The 23,181-nt window shown below is 42.4% G+C and overlaps 1 protein-coding gene across 2 annotated transcripts in view; it reads right to left on the bottom strand.

Moving 5' to 3' along the window:
• Window positions 1-1,010: 1,010 nt before the first annotated feature.
• roraa (RAR-related orphan receptor A, paralog a) overlaps window positions 1,011-23,181 on the bottom strand; it is a 187,078-nt gene continuing 164,907 nt past the window's right edge. For both annotated transcript variants that reach the window (XM_084933439.1, XM_084933440.1), the window contains 9 exons: window positions 16,050-16,135; window positions 14,250-14,391; window positions 11,909-12,304; window positions 11,146-11,267; window positions 10,908-11,040; window positions 9,816-9,923; window positions 8,725-8,835; window positions 8,420-8,532; window positions 1,011-8,020 (listed from right to left, as the gene is read on the bottom strand). In XM_084933439.1, the coding sequence (XP_084789565.1) occupies window positions 7,856-8,020; window positions 8,420-8,532; window positions 8,725-8,835; window positions 9,816-9,923; window positions 10,908-11,040; window positions 11,146-11,267; window positions 11,909-12,304; window positions 14,250-14,391; window positions 16,050-16,135 (1,376 nt within the window). In that variant the 3' untranslated portion in view covers window positions 1,011-7,855. The remainder of the gene's footprint in view (window positions 8,021-8,419; window positions 8,533-8,724; window positions 8,836-9,815; window positions 9,924-10,907; window positions 11,041-11,145; window positions 11,268-11,908; window positions 12,305-14,249; window positions 14,392-16,049; window positions 16,136-23,181) is intronic.

Here is a 23,181-nt window from a genome sequence, read left to right as displayed (position 1 = left end):
ATACCACTCAGTACACTGTACAGAGGAGTTCGTGGTTCCCAGGTCCTGTGGCTGCAGAACAAGCCCTAATTTTCAGGACTCCACCACCGTGCATGACTGCTAGTATGAGGTGTTGGTGCTGATATGCTGTGTTTCACCAAAAGTGATGCTGTGCATGGCCAAACATCTCCGCTTTGATCTTGTCTGTCCAGAAGACTTTGTTCCAGAAGTCTTGTGGTTTGTTCAGATGCAGCTTTGCAAACTTAAGGCATTCTGTCGTGTTGTTTTTAGGGAGAAAAGTCTTTCTTCTGGCCACCCGTCCAAACAAGCCATAAATATTCAGCCTTTTTCTAATTGTACTGTCAAAAACTTTAATATTTAACATACTGAGTCCTGTAGAGTCTGAGTAATTCTTGTTTTCTTTTCTCTGAGGTTTGCATTTGTTAGGATGTCCACACCTGTGAAGATTATGCTGTTGTATTAACAGACAACGAAATGCTGCAGGTCAGAAAACTGCCATCATTGCTTTTATAGAGGTGATCACATTTGCTGATGCTCAGTTAATTAAGTGCATTTGATGAGCCTCTAAACTCCTATTGAAGCAACAAGGGTGCATTTAACTTTGCACAGGCCTGCATAGAGTTCATATGACTGTAAGCACATATAGAAAAACAATCTGAAATGTTGGATATTATTCCACAGTTTTGCAGTTAATAATGCTAAAATGTATTACATGGAAAACATTTAATGAAAAATGTATAAAGAGTCATTCATTAAAATAATTAATACAAGTGAAGTGATTATCCAGATTTCTGGAGAAGCTTCAGATTTTACATTCTTTTATTCACCACAGATTTATTTAGATCTGGGTATTGTCCACATAATTCAGTCATTAAGAAAAGTTTCTAGCGGAGTGAGGCTCGTCACTCTGATTAAGTAACGGCAGAACGTGCGGTTTAACTTTTCTAGTGTGAGCTGAATACAGAGAGCAGACAACAGGAGACAGATAAACAGCCAGGGAAAAAACAGAGCCCATTACAAGCGGTAAATTTTATTATGGGATAACAGCACATAAAGCACATCTAAAATCGATGTGTCCAATGCACTTTTAATAAAGGTAATATTAAAGGTACAGTTTCTAAGTACAATATAACAACATTCATATTAGAATGAAAAGTATTTAAAAGACAACATTAAATTTCTTATTTTTCTTTACAGCCGTATTTACAAAATGAATCAAAATACTTATTTTCATATTTAAGAATCAGACAAGAAGGAGCAAAACTACGTTTGTGAATAGACTACCTGCTAAAGAGAGTTCAAAAGAGCTGGATAAAAAGGTACATGATCATCTGTCCCCATTTTACATCAGTAGCAAACATGTGACTTAGAAATTTGTGACAACCACACACTAGTTTCGGCTTTTTCCGTAATTTGTACTGCTTTTGCATGGAAAAAAAAAAAGAAGCCACCCTTGCTCCACCCTCCCCCACGCACCCACCCCATTTTCATGTTAAATTACCCCAACAGACCGAGGGCACATTGAACACAGAACATTAAAGAAATCCAGATGCATCGTATGTCTGTTTTACAAACACATACAAATACTTAATATACAATGCATTAGTAAATCTTCCATCCTCAGTGAAATAAAAAGAAAAAGTAGATTTAACACTAACAGAAAATGAAGAAATGTGGACTTTCTGTTAGGTATTTTTTGTTTGTTTAGTTCTTTTTTTTTTTTTTTTGCTCGACCAGAAAAATCAAAACAATGTGCAGGAGAACACTTCTGTAATATCGTCCGCGAGCATTTGTCGACCAACGAGAAGCGACGTTCCCAGTTATGTTTCCGAAATGACGTGAGGGGTGACGTGTACACTCTAAACAGACCATCTACACATCGGAACCCTTCAACAACAACCCACGCGAAAAAGAATTAACAACACATGAAGAGAGAGAGTTTGAAAAAAACAAAACAAAAAAAAACCCCAAACATTTTAAGCATGAGCGAGCGACAATTCCCCCTCATGTACAAAATACATTGTCACTTCAGTACACATCTGGAAAAACCACAAAAACAACAACAAAAAAGGACAATCAAAACCATGTATGCATTTTGTTACACCGAGAGGCACTCAGTGTGATACGTTGTGTATTATTGCAAGCATATTCTTACTGATATTTGCTACAGAGTCGAGAGAAAAGAAAAAGGTCAACTTTGTCTTCAAATGGCAATCCTCTCGTGTACATTTTAACACTTCAGTGTGGTGCAAAAGGCTTGTGCCACTGGTTCTGGAGAAACCGCTGCTTCAGGATCAGGATAGTCTTAAAATGGGGAATAACAAAAGCATACACCGAGGCTCTGTAAAATGAAATCCAAGCACCACTTCCCTGCATCAGGTGAAGAACAATGCAGACACGGGGAGGTAAATAGTATCTTAAAACCTGACAAACTAACTAGCCTCAGTGAGTGTTTTTTTCTTTACAATCACACAAAGGAAAAAGGACAAAAAAATCCAATACTGCTGTTTCAGTTTGAATATTATAATTCTTCCACAAACCAGAAAAGCGACCTTAATAAGCTTGTTAATTCGCAGATACTAGCTTTGCTATAAGTCAGAAGGAAATAAGTGCCTTATCCCAAGTCTAGCACACTGATACAGGTACTGGCTGGGTAATTTTACCACTATCATTTTCATTTTCATTATTCTCATTATCATTATTATTATCATCATTATTCGTTGAGTCCTAATATCAATAATACATTAATATGCGATGAAATCAATGAACTAATAGGGCGGCCTGGCTTAGGAATCAATACTTGGTTCACAAAATTAACTTACCTAGCACCACACATCAGGGCAACACAAAATAAATGTCAGCACGCCCTATCGCTATCAAACTAATCCTAAAGGAGGGAAGCAAAGTAGAAACAGAGTTATCGTACAATATGATGTCATTGATAAACAGATAATTTTTTCTTTTTCACTGGGTAGGCCTTAGTAGCAGTATTTTCCTCTTACCCTATACAAACAGAAGTTACAAAGCTACCTTTATACATGTGATCAATAATAATATTAAATATGGTGAATAAACAGCAGAGAATGAGGGAGAGAGTGTGAGAAAATAAGATATACAGCACACAGGCCGTGTCAAGTTCTTAGTTCTCCACCTGGGAACAGAACTGGTCAAATGTACAGATGAAACATAAAAAAAAGAGAAAACATCCACAAAATCAACACAAAAATAAAACCGAACCCAATGGCGATAAATAAGAGGTGTATTTACATGCAGATGTTCAAAGACTTATTATGCACAAAAGAATGAAAAATAATACACAGACATATATTATTGCTTGACATTCGATTATGGCTAAAAGTTGCTTTTCATTGTTTTGTCTCGTTATTTTTAAACTATATTCTTAAACGTAACTTTAATCATAAAGTCTTATCACCTGTGCTTTGGAAAATGGGTTTTGTTAAAATGCGACGACTGACTCACAATTCTGGGCGACACACCGGCAACCTCAAGCGTGACATAACGCCGGTCTTCACAATTTACGGTCGAAGACGCAATCTACAGTGCACATTTTGGCTCGGTTCATTTCAATTTAGGCTTGGACCAACAAACTGATAGCGAAGAATTTTTTCTTTAGAGACCTGTGAATTGTCGAAGGCGTTATGTCATGCTTTTTAAAATCTACAACTATTATGGATGGATCGAGCTCAGCATTCCTCAAAACCTTTGCTTCTTTTTTGTTAGAAAATGTAAAGAAAAAAAAGATCAAAACCTCTTCATCCACATGACCCTGTTCCTCTGTAATTATTAAAGCCTTGTCTGGGTTTTTTTTAAAATATTCACATACTGTGAGAACAGACAGACACACACACACGCACACACTATTGCTTTTTACAGACAACAGAGCAGAGACAAAAGGACCAGCACATTTTACTGTATACTATACACTGATTGAATAGCACAAGTAGCATCGATCCCTCGCTTAAAGTGGGATATCTCGAATGAGAATATACAGAAAGACATCACTTTTCAGGCCCGTGTAAAGGCGTAGTTTATAGTTATACACAAGCATCTGTGTGTTTGGTGACCGTTTCCTGCAATCTTCCCTCTATCGGAACCTTAAGAAGATTAAAAAATAGAGTGATGGGGCTTTATTACTTCTTTTTGTTCAGAAAAAGAGTAAACAAAAATCAACTGTATGAATAAAGTCAATTGAAAAAGGATGATGGCTGCACTGTAGAGACCCGTAATTATAACACAAGGCATATTGCTTGTTATACATTGTAGAGCACATTACCAGCTACTCGACTAAAATGAAAAACAAAACAGCACATTTTACGTGATAAGAACCCCTTTTTAGTGGTAGACCTTAGGCTGACCATGTTTGACAGAATATTGTTTACGTGATCACATAACGTTCGAAGAAGAAATAATAATCTTCAAGAAACAAACAAACAAAATGAAAAGAATTGACAAAGAATCAGCCAAATCTCAATTTTCTCATTATTTTCTGACAAAAAGTTCAGTGTGCTACGCCAAAAAAACAATAATTAAAAATAAAATAGAAAAAGTTCAGCCGAGCTCCTCTCATCATTTGAGTGCTTTTGAGAGATTTCCAAAAAATCTCATAAATTCACCAAAAAAACAAAAACAAAAAGTTAATGAAATGCTCCGCGACTCCAGAGGAAAGCGAGCCGTTTCTTCGGTCTACCTGTTACCTCCCTGAGCGTTCGCACCTAATCCTTTTTGCTGCTCTTGCCGGGCCGCCGGGCCTCTCAACACCGGATTGTCTAGCAGTGTTCCAGACTGGGTTTCTTTTGCTTTGAGACTGAGGTTTTCTAGTCGTACAGGGCTTGTGCATATCCAAAATAGCATTGGATCGTTAACAGATATTATTACTTAGGTACAGCATATTTACTAACAACCCAAAACACAACAGATTTAGTATTGCATAAGAATATTTGGTTTCCTAACAAAGAGGGTTATTATTCATAAAGACCCTGATGACACCGTTTTAAACCAAAACAGATTTTTTTTTTAATTATTTTGTGTGCGTGAAAGAAATATGCCGTGTACTGAAAAACGACACTTTGTAAATGCGATGGGGTTTGATGGGTTTTTCTTTTACAAAGAAGATTTGTTTTCATTAATTGACTTGGCTGGAGGCCCTTTAAGGACACCAATAATGTGAAATTCTGAACAACTCTGTGATGAATTTTCAAATCGGAATTTTCAACCACTTCTCATGGAACGTCCCTGAAAAAAAAAAAGAAAGAACGATAGAAAGAAAAAAGATCTACTAAGCTATAAATCTAATGAATTCAAACAGAAAAGCACAGAAGAAACTCTTCCCTGAGGGGTGACAGCGCAAGGCATTAACGCCTCGCGCAAATTGCACGGTAGAGGAATGATAGTGTGCAAACAAAAGGAAAACAACAACAACAAACAAACAAACAAAAAAAAAAGACAAAACAACTGGATTCAATGTTACAGACAGACTGGTGACAGATGTGTTAACATGCTTTGTCGGGTTTCTAAAGGGATATCATTTTTTTCTAGTCTTTTCTTTTTTTTTTTGTTCTTTTTTTTTTTTGTTCTTAACGATTTTTCTAAAAGCCGCTACTGAGATTGCTGGAATGTCTTAGGAATCCATTCTACATTATAGACGAGTAGACTGGAAAAGCGGAAGCAACGACTATTGTTTGGCACATCCAGGGTTGTTTCTTTTTTTTTCTTTTTTCTACCACTTTACTACCACACTGACAAAAAAGACACACTCAACAAAAACAGAAGCACAACAACAAAGCATTCTGAAAATAGCACTTGTCCTACCATTTTTATGCTTCTCCCCTAATCATACGAACAACGGCTAGTCTAATTATTGCAGGGATATAGTTAAGTGCTACCTGACATCTTTTTCTCTCCCTCGTTCTCTTTCGTGAGTTTATTAACCAAAACAAGTTACAAAAATAGAAGCTTTACAACCAGACAAGGCTTTGAATATTCACTTTCCCTTCACTGTTTCTTCTGTGTCCTGTCGTGGTGTTGCCGGGCTGAGACTGCGGTGAGAAGGCAGATAAAGACGCTGAAAATGTTCTTACTGAGGCTCGTAAATGTGCTTTTTAGGTTAGACCCCGGAGTCTCTTGCCATTAGGCTGTTAACTCGCTTGCTGTATCTTTATCTTCCACTAGATGGAACAATTGGATTAGAGACTGCATGTGAGTTTCCCAGTCCAACCACATGGCTATTTGGGTTGATTTATAGCCTTAAAGAAAAATGTACAGATTTTCACAGTACAATGAGAAGCAAATGTTTAGTAAAAAAAAAAAATAATCCCCAAAATCTGTCACCCGAGCACACCTCAGTTTTCTTGTATTTTCAAAAACTTGAAACAGATGCCATGAAATCCAGATCTGTTCACAACAAAAACAAAACATCACCGCGAGGTTGTCTTGTTTTGTTTTTTTGTATTATTTTTTATGTTTGTGCATGCTCCCCTCAGAGGAGTATCACAGCTACATTTTGACAGGCGTCGCACTGGCAGTTGTTGCGAAAACAAGCCACGGAGTGTCTTTAACCTGCCTTCTCATCCACGCCTCTTTTGCTCGCCAACCGGCAGCCACGCCAGCCACCCTAACAGACATCCCGTACGCTTCCAGTAGACCAGTAACATCTGCAGCTCCCGGGACTAACCTCTGTATCCATGATTCAACTTGTATTTCTTGTGCACATGCAACACATCACTAGGTAAATATACAAGTCTTAAATTAAAGAACGGTGTAAATAAAAGTGCCTTATCAATTCAACAATTAAGAATGGTCTAACTACTAATATCATACATGTTATTTAAAATAGATTCTATAAACATTACTTTTTTCTGTATAGTAAGTACTTATGACCATATACCCTGTAGTACATTATAAAACAGGTGGAATGGACCCTTTTCATTGTATTGGCGCCCTGTGCTTCTCCAGGGCACCTGTCCAGAGAAGGATTAATAGCAGATGGCCTTACATGGTTTCACTATGCAACAATGGTGGATGGAGTCTTTGACAACTTAAATCATTGCGTTTTCATTAGAATTACCAGAATTCTAGGTTTCTTTTTTTTTCTCTCTCTTTTAAACGATTGTCCACAGAGAGGTGCCGATTGCAACGCCATGCCAATGGAACCTTCCTCGAAGTCGCCGTGAGTTTTCATCCCAAGCACTGCGTCATCCCAAACGATACGGCTTGAGCACAAGAGAAAAGAGGCTGAACTTGACCAAAGTGTGCGCGTTTATCTTTTTTTTTGTTGTTGTTGTTGTTGTCACTTTTTCTGCGTAAAAAGGTGACAGGTTTGACCATGGAAAGAAAGCAGAACTGTTACGGGAGTGTAACCTGGGAAATAATACTGATGTGGTCATCCTCTAAGTAAAGAGGTCTTCAGCTTTTCTTTTCTTTTTCTTCAAAGGTGTCTCATTAATTGTTCATAATGATTAGAAGCCAGGTGTGCAGATAAAAAAAAGGGAGAATGATAGGGGGTGATGCAGTTAATCAAGTGAAAACAACGACGAATGAAGAGAATTGGGTTAGAAAAGCGCATAAGAGGGTCAAGTTCAACCAAACAGAAATGATTTGTTCCTATCTCCTCTTCATGTCCCGTGGGGTGTCGGGTCCCACAATTCTTACAAAGAGAACTAGATTCAATATGGTAAACCTTGACAATCAACTCCCCGAGCCCTACCCTCCAATGTAAAAGAAGAAGTTGAACAGCGTGCCATCTGTCCGCTCTGGTGTGTGCAGGGCACCAGTAAAGTGTCTCAGATTCCTCCTCCACATTCCCCTACGGTGGGCACACTGGCACCTGGCAGGGTTGCTACCCGTCAACGGGCATGGACTGCTCAAAGTCTGATCCAAACAGCTCCTTGTATAACGGGGGGAAGTGGGCACGCACAATGTCTGGGTATATTGCTTTGAAAGCTGTAAGCTTCTCTGTATGCCTACTGCACAGCGCCCGCAGTGTCGACACTTTGCATATCAACTGCGGAGAGAGAGGAGACAGGCTGTTTAGATTCACAGGGAGGCAAGGACATGGAGCAATGGTAGTGAAAAACATTCCTCCCTACAGTGTATTCCGTCTCACACAGGGGCAAACAGACTTGTAAATATTGAGACAAGCGCTCAGGCACAAGGAAAACTTGACACTTTATATTAAGGAGCCGGTGTAGCTGATAACAAAGCATATACTGATAAAAGAGGTATTTCATGTCACATTATGAATGTTTCCTCCGAAATCTGGGTTCATTTAATCTACTGGGGTTAAAAATGTTTCAAGGCCAGTGGATAAAGATCCTAAGCAGTGTAAGATTAAATTGCTACAACAGCAGGGAATTCCAGCTTTCGGGGATAACGGATGAAGTGTGTTCTGTATGCACTGTACCTTTGTAAGTATACCGTCCTCTCTGTGGTTCTTCTGCAGGACGTGCTGGAGGGCCAGTTGGATCTTCTGCTGGAGTTTTTCCACCTTCACCTTCTCCTGCAGCCAGGACCGGTCTGGAAGGAAAATAGTCACATCTTTATTTGGCTGTAAAACACATTTGGGGCTCTTCAAAGCCAAACACGATTCTTGCAATGCAAGATTTTAATTATCAGAAAAAAATAGGACTGCAACAGTGTGTTCATTATTGTGGTGAACGTATGTTTGCCTTTTTTTCCCCCTCTCTTTGCACCGTGAATGACACCTACCAGCAGACATCAACACAAAGGCGGAGAACAGGGCGATCTCATCCTCAGACAGGTGCATAGAACACAAGTTTTTCCCAAACTCGAAGACGGAGCTGATCAAGTCGTCACAGCCTGCCGCAGCAAAGGACAGAGAGAGGGGGCTTAGGATAAGGAAGACCAAAGAACAACATTCACTCTTGATCTTTATTGGGAGAGAGGCACACGGGGAGGGGAGAGGAAAGGGGGAGAAATGAAAAAGAGCGGCGTGCTGACAGCACATGGGAGCGTCTTAAGCAGAACAGGCAATGCTTTTACTGAGTTTTGCCTCCCAGACGAGTCACTTTTGGCAGTTGGGTGGCGTTATGCAAGCCAAAATGAGGTCACTATTGAGGCTTTTAGTTAAATCAATTATCGGAGATAGAGAGAGACAGGCGGATGCCACGGCAGCTCGGGAAGCCCATCACTCTGCCTCCCCCACTGTGGACCTCTCGGCACAGAATTCATAGGACACTGGTATAGTACACACACACACACATGCTCACTCGTATACAAACACAGTGATAGTGAATGGAAACTCACAATGAGAAACAGAATTCTCCACTTTTTCAGCCACTATGGGATGCATTTACATTTTTTTTTTGTCAAAAGGTAGCTGGAAAAATCCACGGTGGGACATCTTAGCAGTAATATGGCAGTCTGACACAAATTCTATTTGCTTTCGCCTGAGATGTTTTATGTCAGGCTATCAATGATAGTTTTGATAGCACTCTCCCTAAAGACACTCCGTCTGGCTTTATTTATTCCACAGTTACAGGAGCCATATGCAGCAGAGCCTCACTAAGATCTCTGTTCTACCATAAATAACCGCTGAAAAGACAGCAATGCCAGGTGAGGAAGGGATGAGTGTTTGCTTCGAGGCGTTCAGCATTGTGCAGAACAGAACAGCAGACTAATTTTGGCTGTTACAACAAAGAAAGGAGTAATACACTGTAAAAAAAAAAACAACTAAACACACTCACACAAACACAGCAGCACAAAAATACACACATGCACAGTCATTCAAATGCATGAGTGCACACGCGCACACACGTGCCTAAACCCACTCCACTTACCTAATGACTTGAACACATCAGGTCCAGCATATTTTCCATCAAAATACACTGTGTTGTTTTGCGTGTCAAAGGCACGGCACATTCTGACAAACACAACTTCCAAAGAGCCTGTGGAGACAGACAGGAATAAGATGCTGAATCTGAGCTTTGTTATTTCTGTTTTTTTCCTTTATCCCAACAGTTACACATCAGTCAGGCATGCAAAACACATGATTTAGCTTTGTGCTAATCTTCTACAATATGACTAACACAACCACTTTGAAATAAAGAAGCCTGCTGTCACAGTGAAGAAAAAAAAAATGCCTCCGCAGATGAAAACATCATCGACAGAAGGCTATTCTTCCATAATGACATGCCTGATAAAAAATTGTACTCCATTCATTGGTGACAGTGCTTATTCATTCAACCTTTATTTAGATAGATAGGTGTTTATTGTGTTGTATAATTTGCACCACTCTGTGGGAGTGGATAAGAGGATCAAGAAAATGTAACTGAAGCCATTATTGCCTCCAAGGGAGATGCTACTGTTTTAAAATGTCATGTCTGACAAGGGATCTCGCTCTGTATTTCGTTATTCGTATGGGCTGTGCTAATGTAAAGAAACACCCAGGAAAGGACCCGGGAGAGCTGTTTGTTTGCTGGATGTGAGGTAGATGTGTGTCTGTATTTGTCTATAAATATAGGTGACTGTGTGCAAAGAGCCATAACAGGGTTATATATACACAATTCTGTGAGCGCATCCTCTTAAGAGAAGTTTAAACAGACATCGCTGGTGCTTGAGAAAAGGAGAGAGAAATGGCAGCAGGCATGATAGGTATTATCTGAGCTCGGGAACACACGACTTATCTAATGCTGTGTCTGCCTTTGTTATGTATGTAATGAACGGAGGCAAACGGGGAGAGACAGAGACGGTGAGGGAAAGCAGGCGGGGTGGGGTCTCCTCTCTGTGACACTGTCTGTGCGCGTGAAGAAGAGGGCTTTGTGCAGTCAGGTCAGCTACGCCCTTGTGACAATGCCAGAGGAGAGGGGTGGAGGGGCTGGTAGTGGTGGGTGAGTTTGACGGCAACAGGCCATGTTGACAAGCTGTCATACCTGCTTTCAGCAGCACTATCTGATCGTTCTGACACAGCTCCATGAAGCCGTCGATGCGCTTGGCAAACTCCACCACATACTGAATGGCCTCTGTTATTTTGATAGCGCACAGCTGCCACATGACTTCCCGGGGCTAAGAACAGATAGGACAGAGAATGGGTTATCTACTTTAAAACAATGATTCTGATTACTGTAACTGCTGTGGAGACCCAGAAAGGCACAGCGGTGGTAAAGATACCTTGTTCTGGTAGCTCTCCACCTCCTCTTGCAGGAAAGCCTGCCAGGTCATCTGCTGCAGCTCCTCTCTCAGATACTGACATGTCTCCATGTGTGACTTAGAAATGTTCTGGGCCAGGTGTTCTGAAACACAAGCACAGTCACAAACCCGGAAGATCACAGTTGAGATTTGAATGTTTCTCACAAGGCTATGTGAAAGTGAAGACCTCACTGATGAAATATGCCACAGGAAAAGAAGATTTATTTACTGAGCCTTCATGAAGGAGGAGAGGCGGATACGCGTGGGCTTTTTTTGACTGGGAAAAGGCTTGTTGACATTTCCTTTTACTGCCTGCAGGAAGCTCATAGCTTAAGGTTGAGGGAAAGCCAATCTAGTTATGACACAAATGCATGGAAAGGAGGAGGGGTGCCACGTTACTCACTGAAACAAAGGTCACATTTTCTCTGAGAGAAATATTGAGTATAAGAATTTAAATGGTTTTGAAAACACATCTGTTAAAAGGAGTTCCTAGGCACAGGGGAGCCTAAAAAAATGATTTCCCCAGACGCCTGCCCTGCTGGATCCTGATTGGCCCTAATTAATGGAAACTAATTACAAAAAAGAGGCTCTTTTAATGAGTGTTGGAGATGAGTCTCCAACCTCCTGCTATTTTAAGCAACCTTTGTGTCGTTTGCCCCACGGTTGAGTTGTTCCCCCCCTCTCCTTCATTTTGCTGTCTCCTTTTGCCTTTTGCCTCTCCCTCTCTCTCGCTGCTGCTCCTTACCTAGTTCAGCCATGGACACGGTGGGGGAGGTTTCTCCATTGGTGAAGGAGCAGTAGGGGAAGAAGCCAGAGCCTGGGGCAAAGTCGCAGATGGGCTCCGGCTTGATGCCGTTGATGTCCAGGCCTGACTGGTCAGGAGATGGCTGAATGTCCAGGTAGAAGCTGCTGACAGCCGAGTCTGGTTTGCTGCCATCAGGAGTATGACCATCCATGTAGCCGCTGAGGTCATCGTGAAGCTCCGTGAGGCCACTGGCAGAGAGGCCGTAGCTAGGTGTGAGTGGCTCCGCCTCCCCAGGCTGTTGTTGGTGGTCACGTTGCTGCTGCTGCAGCCGGTGCTTCTGGACCTCAGCGTATAGGCTGTCTCGCTGCTTCTTTGACATCCGACCAAACTTCACTGCTGTAATTAGCAGAACAAGACAAGTGTGAGACTAACAAAACACTCAGAATTGGTGGCACTTTCTATGAAGGATCTTTGCATCAAGTAAAATAAGTTTAAGTTTAATTTACTTATTGTATTCACAGTCAAGTGATTGTGAACCACTACTAGTTTTACTAGCGGGTTGGGCGTACATAGATTATCACTGTTTTTTGAGAATCAGTGTTTTATCAAAGCACTCTCCCCCAAATGCCTTACATTAAAGTAACCAATTAAATAATGAAATAAATAAATATATTGTTAGTTATTTACCAGTTTTGATCTGATTTGTACTGTTTTGATTTGCTGTAATTTACAGTCGAGCCACTTTCCCCCCTCTCCTGTGCTCTCGGTTTCACCATATGCATGCTGTGTCAGGCAAAAGCTTGCCTACACTCAAGCTGAAGAAAACTTGCATTCATTTCAACACTTCCCCAAAGCAGTCCATCTAGGAGAAAACACTCAATACTATTATTTTTTTCAAACCTAGTAAAAGATTTTAAATTATATGGCATTCTCTTTTGCCTCATCTTTAAGTATACTGACACTTGTCTCTAGGAAATACAGTGGAATTGCACAGACTGAGTTTTCTCACACGTTTGGGAATTTTTTGGGAAGAAATTAAAGTCTGAGGCAATTTAATTACCCTTCATCTATAAACTGTGCTTTACTGTCAGAAAGCAGCACACCATATATTTTAGCCACGGGTTATTCCCATTAATTTACAACGTATTTTTATCTAGGGGGGATCAGCATTAATTATATTGATTTAGAGATTATTATGAACAGCTTCACAAATGCAGAGGTAAAGGTGGAAAGGAACCAGAAAAGCTTATCAGACAATCAAACAGCCCAAGTGTCTGCCTCCCACCTTAAGGTTTCCAGACTAAACATTGGTGCTGTGAATGAGACTTCTTGGCCGGTGTTCTGGGGGCCTGGCAATAAGTCAGCCGGTCACAGTGTGTGTATGTGTGTGTGTGTGTATGCACAGTGGAAAGTGAGTGGAACAGCAGAGGAGAGTTTGGGCAGATGGGCTCTGGTGTGTTCAGTGAAGGTAAGAGTCACCTTCTACTGTCCAGAGTGTGTGTTTATACATGAGTGTGTCTTCATACGTGCATGTAATAATGTATACTGGATAGCTGCGCACACGGTGCTAATGCACTTCTGTGTTAATTTAATAAGTGTGCATGTGTGTCTATGAAGTTGTACCAGTCTCTTCGCTTGTACTCTGTTCAAGTTTTCACTTGTCTGTGCACATCCCTCTGTGCCATTTACAGAAAAATGGCATGGCTCTGCTCTGTTCTGATAGAATCTCTTAAGCCCAGTCTAGTTTGGACCAGCCTGGCACAGCAGGAGCCCCTCTGCACACACCCCCACCTGTGTGATCCCATTACTGCATCTCAGCTGCAGCAGGACTAATGACAACCTCTAACAACCTTGTATTTCATCAAACCTAGTTTCTATCACAGCAACAAATTAGGCCCACAGACATAGCGCTCACCTACTACTGGCAGAGAATGAACACAGACTGACAGCTTAACATGTTCTCGTGCCAAGAATTCCTTTGGAAATGTCTGTTGTACCCCTTTGAGAATAACGACATTATCTCATCTCATTCCTACAGATTTTCTTTGTCTCTCCAGCGAGATTCAAATACACAGCTGCTAAAAGATATAGACTGACTTGATAATGTAAATTAGAGCTGCTTCTCAGTAAGTTTGATATTTTCACTGCCACAAGGAAGCTCTTTTTGCTCCCTTTACGGAGAGGTCAGTGTCCAACAGCTTCCCTGAAGCATCGATCCAAAGGCGGTTTAGCGGAGCACACCTTTGCCCACACAGGAGCCTGAACCGGGGCTCTTCACATCTCACCACTCACCATGCCACCCTGCTAAATCCACCCACTTCCTCTTCCATAGAGGACTTACCATCTCGTGACATGCCCACTGCCAGGCACTTCTGCAGCCGGCAGTGCTGGCAGCGGTTGCGGCTTGTGCGGTCGATCAAGCAGTTCTTCTGACGGGGACAGGAGTAAGCTGCATTGCTCTGCTGACTCCTCCTGAAAAAGCCCTGCATTAAACAGAGGACGGACAAAGAAACAGCTCGGGTTACTGGAAAAACTTGTGTGAGTGAAGTCGTGTTTTCATCTCAAAGGATCAATTCATGCCCCATGTCAATAGCATAGCCGTAACTCAGGTTGTAGAGAGGTTTGTCTGCTAGTCATATGGGTTCAATCGCTAACGTCCTCGATATGCTGAAGCTTCCTCGCGAAAGTCACTGAACTCCAAGTTGCTTCAGATGTGTGCGCGTGAATAACAAACACTGTAAAATGCTTTATAGAACCAGTAAGGTTAAAAGGTGCTCTGTAAAAAGTGATCTGTTTACCACTGTGCTTAAAATATTACTCATTTTCATTGTTTCCAAGTGGTGTTTTTTTTTTAATTATTAATTTGAAATTGATACATAACAATACTACCGTGACTATATTTTCTACTGTAGTATCTTAGGAGTGCTGCATTTCAACTGTGAGTACAGCATGAGGGTGTTGTGTTTGGGTAGGAATGATAACAGTGGATGGTTATTAGTGTTGATTAACGCAGCACTGGCATGCGCGGTGTTAAAGGATTGTGAATGCACACCGACCGGATTCCTCATCCTTTGACTTAATGAATTGATTCCAGCACATCATTAACATGCCCCACTCTACTGCTCCATACACATATGTCTTAATTAGCTGCTCATTGGCTGTTTAATTACAAGAAAACAGCTGACAGCTGCCAAGTTGCTTTATAATAGAAGCCATTATGGAAACCGACTAAAACTGCCAGTGACAAGCAGCACTCTTTAATAATGCTATGATTTATGGTCCAAACTTTTGTACTCGCGCATATCATTAAAGGCCTCTCTGCCTGGACTAATTAGCAGTCATTAAAGATAGATTTCAGCAGTTTATTCTTTAGTGTTTTGTCCCTGCAAGCTCCTATGTGAGGGAGAAGAGTGCAGGAAAGGAAACTCTCTCTGTCCCTCTCTTGTCTGCCTCTCTCTCCTTCACACACACACACACACACACACGCACACACACACACACACACACACACACACACACACACACACACACACACACACACACACACACGTGCACATATATAACCAGGAGCAAACAGCAAAGGTGCAGGCTGGCTGAGGAATGCTAATGATGTGCCTGGTGACAAGCATGGGGACAAGAATACACTCTAAGCACAAAATTCCTCTCACTGTGAATGGTTGGTGCATTTGAAACAGTACAAAAGGTGGCTTCAATAGAAGCAACACACTGTAGCAAACAGCCAACAATCTGCTATAATTCAAAGCACTGTGCTTTTGATCATTTTATTTCAAGAAGAGCAGGCTGCAGCAAAAGCAAAAACAGCAAAAGACACGTCCCTGGGAGGGAAAGGCAAAGCAAGGCAGAGGAATGACTTTGTCCTACTAATTGTGGTTTTCTGTGATGTCCTCTGCGGTGCTTGACCACTTTAATGATCACACTCCGCGTGTCTTTGCTTTGCAGTCCCTCTCCAAATCGTCGCAAAACTTCAGCAACATTTTCAAGTGTATTTTTTCCTCGCAAGCAACTTTCGGCACTTCCCCGGCGTTCCCAGTCTTTTCTCTTTGAGCTCTTCTGTCCCTTTGCGTGCACGCAGGCACACTACCTCCCTTGGCACAAACGGGTTCGGTCTCTTGATGCTTACCTTACAGCCTTCACATGTTATCACGCCGTAATGGATGCCTGATGATTTGTCTCCACAGATCTTGCAGGGAATTATTTCGATTTGAGCTGCGGAGAAGAAAAGGAAACGAAAGAAGAAGAAAAAAATAAATAAAAACGTTGCTGTCACAAGTCACCGTACAACACCCTCACCATGGATCCATGTCGGTACATGAAAGAGCACTGTGCTTCTAAAAACATCTCATCCGATGGCTTTTGAATCTTCACTTCCACAGAGCATTAGCTGAATATTTACCGATTTGTAATGTGTGTGTCTGTGTGTGTGTGTGTCTGTGTGTAAGCAAGGAGGCCATTTTAACTCCTCACAAGCAGCAATGTAAACAGAGTGTCATTTTGGATCCTAAACACAACCTCTAGAACATAGGTGTCAAACTCTGGCCCGCGGGCCAGATTTGGCCCGCAGCCTAATTACATCTGGCCCGCGAAGCCATACCAAATTATTATTAGAGCTGGCCTACTGGTATTATACAGCTAATATATATATTGTTTAGTATTAAGCTTTGCTTGTTCCATATTCAGTTTTTCAGCAAAACTTGTTTGAGTCCATAAGAAGAGATTCATTCTTAAATCTGGAGGAAGATTTTTTTTTCAATAAATATTAATGTTAGCCCGCGACCTTGTTCCAGTTTTGAATTTTGGCCCACTGTGTATTTGAGTTTGACACCCCTGCTCTAGAAGAAAAGTTACCCATAATCCTTAATGTACTACAGGAGCACTAATATTGGCCTTGTATTACGACAATGACTCATTTAGCCACACGAGGAGATGTTTTCCTCGCTGGAAAACTTGACTTCATGAAGCCTCGTATATATTTCAGAACCATAAAAAACCCAGGAGTAAATCCACCGTGGCCACAAAGAATCACAACATGCCCGCTGTGCTGCAGGGAGCTGTGGCAGCGACTGCATGTGCACCTCTGTATACGCTACAGAAAAAGGGTTCAGTTGCGGTTTGGCTGTAGTGTTGTGCTGTTGACAGGCCTGTGATTCACCCGCCTTAAGAGGACAAAAGCAACGAGGGGACAGGCCTCATCCATCGTTGGCCTTCTCCTCAGGAGCCGACCACAGGGCAACACAGCAGAACAGACAGAACACACAGACATCAGAGACACAGAACTCCCAGCTCGTCCCACTGCTTTCAGCTTTATCACTGCAGCCACTGATGCTACCATCCCTCTCCACTTCCACCCCCACCCCACTCCAGAGATCTCTATCTCAAAGCCCTCCTCCACATCTCTAGCATCTCAGTCCCGCCATCCCAACAGTGCACTACAGCGCCAGACAAACGCCACTATCTGATCTAAATCGAGGAAAGATCACCGCAGGATATTTTCTCACAATCTAATGGTTTTTGGGATTTTTTTTTTTACCTAACCAACCTGGAGCCAGCCAATCACGGTGCAATGAGTTGTTGCAGCACAAGTCTATACCAATTAGTGGAGGAATATTATGATTTGTCTTGCAGGGATGAAATAGAAATTATAATATTTTAAAATATAGTGGCACGTTCACAATGTCAAAGTATTACATCAGCCTCACCCCTCTAACAAGGCCTAACTGTCTACTACAATGCCTCAGGTCTCTTTTAAAGACAAGGAGCTTTAAATATCCCCTTCAACACCTTAACAACCAGCCTCTTTAAACTAGTTTGATCACATCAAAAGTACTTTTGTGGGGTTCAATCCAGAGATCCCTGCCCATTTTAATCAGCTGCCTACGAGCCTATAATGTGTCATGTGGATAATGTCCTTGTCCCGGAGGCATGCCCGGGAGAGGCCCTTAACACACAGACTCTAATCCACTAACCCGGGAGCCACACTCTATTCATTCAGGAATCTGTCTGTTCTCCTCGCACTGCTGGAGTCAACAAGACCAGCCATGTTTACTTGGAATTAGCCTACATTTTAGCAAAATGAACAAAAGGGAGTGGTGGAACATGCACAATTAATTCTCCTCCAGACAACACCTCCTGTGATTTGCGATTCTCACATACAATAGAGGGCACTGCACCTCATCGGCCCGGATTAGAGTGAAATCCAGGCAGGAGGCGGGCTTTGACAACCTAACTGAGAGGGTTAATTCATAATTAATCTTCTCCTTACTGTGCACAGTTACTTGTTATTTCATTTAGGTCTATCTCTGTATGAGTGCACTCTATTGTTTGTTTTTGTGTTCTCCCCGCATGAGCATTAGCAGTGCAGTGTGTTTCGACTCCTTTAGCATTTTCAGCCTCATTACTTACATAATTTGTTCTGACATGCACTCACAACAACTGAAGCGTGCTGTAATTATGACTAGCTGCGGTTATGACGAACTAAAGGTTGTAGCGGCAGGCCCCAGCCATTGGGTGGCAGTGCAGGGCTGTAGCTATGGTTGTCTTGCCAAGTTAAGCCAAGCTTCCACCCACCCTATCCAGCCCACAGGCTTTTGGCTCTGAGCTCCAGCCTCTGATAGCTTCAGGCTTAGGCTGCTGCTAGCTTCCCCCACCCCCACAGCATAGCTGTGAGATGCCTTCATCTCTCCTGAAGAAGCGGAGCTGGCTGGGCGCTCACTCAGGCCTGACAGAGGCTGTGCCACATCAGGTGAAAGCAGTGGGAGTATAGACACAGGGGTGCCAGGCTAGGCAGGGCATACATTCACACAAGCATGCCTCACATAGCCCTATCTGCAGCATGAAGGCCCTGAGTGCACACAGTCTCACTAGCTAACACTCTTCTCCCTCCACCACTGCACAAGCCCCTAGATGTTCAGTGCACTCAACAATAAAAAGGGTTTGTCTCTGGACCAGCTGAGACAGGCTCCATAGCTTCTTGTAGGAGAAAAGACATCACTTCGAACATATAGTTATTTCCACGCTAGGCTGAGCTGCTTTCATAAAGAAAGGGGTCAAGGAGAAGAAATGAGCAATGGCACAATGGAGATCAAATACACCATGAAGTCACCTAAATCATCAGTCAATATTTGCCCCTTTGAGTGACTGGTCATGAGGCCCCTAAGCCACACTTCAGACAACTGAGGATGATTTGAACTGAATTCACAGAGGGGACCCAATCAAACAGAAAGGCCTACACTTATAAGCACTCCCAATCTGGCAGTCAATATCTATTGACATGAGCTGCGGTGTTAACTGCCTCTTGGTGTGAAACAGGCAGCTGCTGGCTCGCTTGAGCTTGACCAGTGCAGTGCCACTGATCCCATTCACCGCGCCTGCCTGCCTGCCTGCCTGCCTGCCTCTCTGCCTGCCACTTCCCTGTCAGCCAGCCCTGTCTGCTCTGTTTACGACATCAAAGCCAGGCACAGTTAGACAGGCAGTCATGCTAAAGTCCATCCCAGCAGCCTGCTGCTCCTCACAGCACTGTGAGATGGCCTCTGCACGCAGGACACTTCAGAGACACCTGCTGAGATGCCAAGATTACGTTTGAATCACACCACAACACAATCTTATCACGGATAAGACCATAAGGGTCGTACAGTGTCTCAGGACTGTATACAGCATTTGCAGCGAGGTGCGGGTGGGCTTGGGTGATAGGCATGGCAAAGAGAGCAGACAGTGAAACAGAATGTTAAAGCTTGTTCTTTGTCTGTCTGTGTCTGAGCAGTTCAAGGACACTGATTCACAACACTGGCAGGCCTTTTGAGAGGATGACGTGTCACTCAGAGCACATGTACAATGGGGCAGTGAGGCCTCCGTATGCTCACTTGGTGCCCTTCACTGTCTTCTTCACAGCCCTGAGATCATCAGCCCCTTTATTAAAACTTCAGCACACATTAACAAGGACCAGGAAACGATAATTCAACTCTGACCGCTCATAACAATTTACAAAGTCCACGCTAACAGTTTACCGAGACTGCTTACTCGCTGCCTAACCACTGAGTAAGCAGCTATTAGCAGATAAAAACACATTTGCCTGCGTGATGCAAATTTAAATTAAAGATGTAAGGAATAATGCGCAAGATTCTATTAAGGTGAAGAATAACGATATATATCGTTATATCGAACAGCCCTAGTATCAGATATAGACTGTATTCCTGTCAGATGTAAACAAACCATTAATTCAGGTAATTCCTCGTTTTTTTCTCTCCATATTATTCACCGTAGCATGCAGATAAAAAAAACAACCCATAGAGCAACTGAAAATCCTACAGGCTTGTGCCAACATGGAAAATCACTACTAGTCAAAATCTCCTGGCTGTTCCCACTGAACCCTTGGACTACTGACATAACGTTGACGGATTAAGATTATCCCTTACATTACAGACCCATGCCCAGGCCACCATCATAATGCTGAGAGCTTAACCCATTACTCGATTGGACCATTAAATCATTTTCCCATAGCCTTCATGTGATAGATGTGTAGAATAAATTAGGTTTGAAACCAAAGCTTCTACGCTGCTCCGTACGGGAATAAAATATTTGTTTTTGTTTTTTTGGGGGGCTCATTTACAATGTACACCACTCTGGGGAAAAAAACCCAACAAAAAACAAAAAAACCCCCCAAACATTGGCTTCTCTATGTGTGACAGCCGTGTTGTGCTGACAGCTGTCAATGACAGAGTGATGCAAGCCAGCGGGCTCATGTCAGAGATTATGTAAGGAACTGGACAGGGCACAGCATTATGAGCAGATTAGCAAATTCTCTCCCACACATAACAAACTGTGCTAATATATTATCTTTCTAAAATATTTAGCAACAAAACAAAACAAAAGCTTATGGGGATATCGGCTCTCAAGACAGTTATACAAAGCACATTTTCTTACAGAGCCTTCAAACGCGGTCAACACGCAAACACCAGAGGCACTGAACTGTCTGGCAAATGCGCACTAAGCAATGTTCCTCCATCATTATGTGTCTATTTATTTTCCTTACATGAACTTCCCATTTGGAAATGGAGATCAGCTGTCGGTTGATAAACAGAGTCTTCTCTGAACAGATTCCCGTAACAGTCAGATCGAGCTGTAGAGCGACGACAGCCTAACAAGAGATGGAATCAGAATTCTGCCTCTTTTTATCTGCCAGGGCTCGGCTGTCATGTGAAGTCACACAACACAATACTTTTTTATTCCCATTTATGCAGCAGAAGAAAGGTTATTTGAATGTCAGCGGCAAAGGACAGTCATGGCACGGAACACAGGCAGAATAGTATAAATGTGTTATTTGTTTAGGGATCGGAGGCAGTTGGCATATTACCATAGTGCTGTTCTAATGGCATTTACTGGTCGGCAGCACACACGCATACACAAAAACAACCCACAAACCTGCAGACCTAAACTCTATATCATCACTGTGAAACAGCTTCTATTCAACCTATAAATATACACAAGTCATCAAAAATATTTGGACCAAAGGGATTAGCGTGAGGAAGGACATAATTGACACATTTTGATGTCTTTATGCTGAGTTTTGCTAATTCCCCCCAATCATTTAGCTGCCTAAGCTGTGATCCCACTTCACTAGAGACCAGCTATATCTGAAGACCTATTCCAGTTTCAAAAAAAGAAAAAAAGAGGGGGCTCTTTAAGCCCTTCCCTATTATTCCTTCATAGAAGTGCAGTGACTTTAGCAAAGCTCAGGTCTGGACCATTGCCCTGGGCTGCTTTTTGGATGAACTCAAGCATACATCTCTGTGTTTGTTTGTGTGTGTGTGTGTGTGTGTGTGAGGCCTATTAATATTTAACACTGCCCAACTCCAGATGCCTGTACAACACAGCAGTGCTTCTCTCTTCATGTATCTGCCTGTATTTACTTGACTGTTTTATTGAAGTGCATTCTGACACCCTCTATGAAGGGGGAGCAGGAGCGAAGGGAAGACGTATTCCCAAACCACAGCACAAGACATCTCTCTCCATGTCTCTTTCTCCACCGGCGTAACAGTAATTTGGGCACTAATTTATGTGTTGTTGTGACAAAGATTGAGGAGCTTCCTGACTGGGAGTCTGCTTTCCTGCACTCTAGGGGAAACAACAAAAGCCTGGGTTTACTGAGCAGACGAGCACCATGAAGGGTAGCATGTGTGCGGCGCTCTTTTCCCCTCCCTTGTCTTTCCCACCTGAGCTCAAATCTCCCCCCCACACCCCATCACTCTTTACCCCCTCTATCCATCTTCCCCCCACATATTCCCATTTCGTCTGCAACTGTAGTGACAAGTGAAGTTGTGCCTCGGTGCTGGGGACCAGAGGGCACGCCCCTTGCGTGCACGCAAGCGTGTGCACATGAGCATACATGTGTGTGTCGGAGAAAGGCTGATGCTGTTTGCTTTAATGACAAAACACAACCGGTACGACAGAACTCACTTATATATAGAGCCACAAAAAAATGCATCACAAAGTTGCAAAGTATTTAGTTCATTAAGATCGCATGTCATCCATCCTTGGTTATTGTGACGTATATAAAAAATAAAACTCGAGTAAATGTGCATTTTATGCTCTACTCACACGTTCTGCAGCAAGTCATTGGGATGCATCAAAAGTCAAAATCACTGAGGCTCAAATCACACAGGGCCAACTGATTGACTGGTGCAAGAGCTGCTGGTTGAATGATTTGGTTGAGGATCATGTGATGTTTGGAGCCTGCATTCTGACCACTTCAACTAAAGGGGCAATGGTTAAAGGCTCGACTGTGGTACAGTGCCTTAGTTAAGCACCTCTCAGTCCCAAACTTCCCTGCAGCGATGGCAGCCGAGTAGGCTCTTCCAGAAAAAAACTCAGGAATATATAAATAATGAATCTTTCAAAAATATCCACTGCAATTACACGCAGAAACCTTTACATAACAACAAAGAGTCTTGTTCCAGTGCACCAGGGGAATTTGCTGCTGCCACACTGCGACACACCACAACTTCCTTCCTCCTATAATTGCTGTATTAGTATGCGTTTCTGTAAGACAACCAGGATTCTTCTGGGCGTTCTGAATCGAATCATTCTGCTGTTTCACACAAAGAAATCAAAACATACACTCACACGTGCGTTTTTCGACATTTAAAAAAAAAAAAATTTGCTCACTTCAGTTCATTAAACATTGGGGGTGAAGCAGAGATGTAAAGGGGAAAAGAGGAGGGAAGCTGGAGGTCCCATCTCATGCTGCTGCTCAGGGTCAG

This window comes from Perissodus microlepis, chromosome 7 (assembly GCF_051167445.1).
Source record: "Perissodus microlepis isolate ML-2025 ecotype Zambia chromosome 7, ASM5116744v1, whole genome shotgun sequence".
NCBI classification, from domain to species: Eukaryota; Metazoa; Chordata; class Actinopteri; order Cichliformes; family Cichlidae; genus Perissodus; species Perissodus microlepis.
The sequence above is the reverse complement of the archived record's forward strand: the minus strand, read 5'-3'. Positions and strand labels throughout refer to the sequence as shown.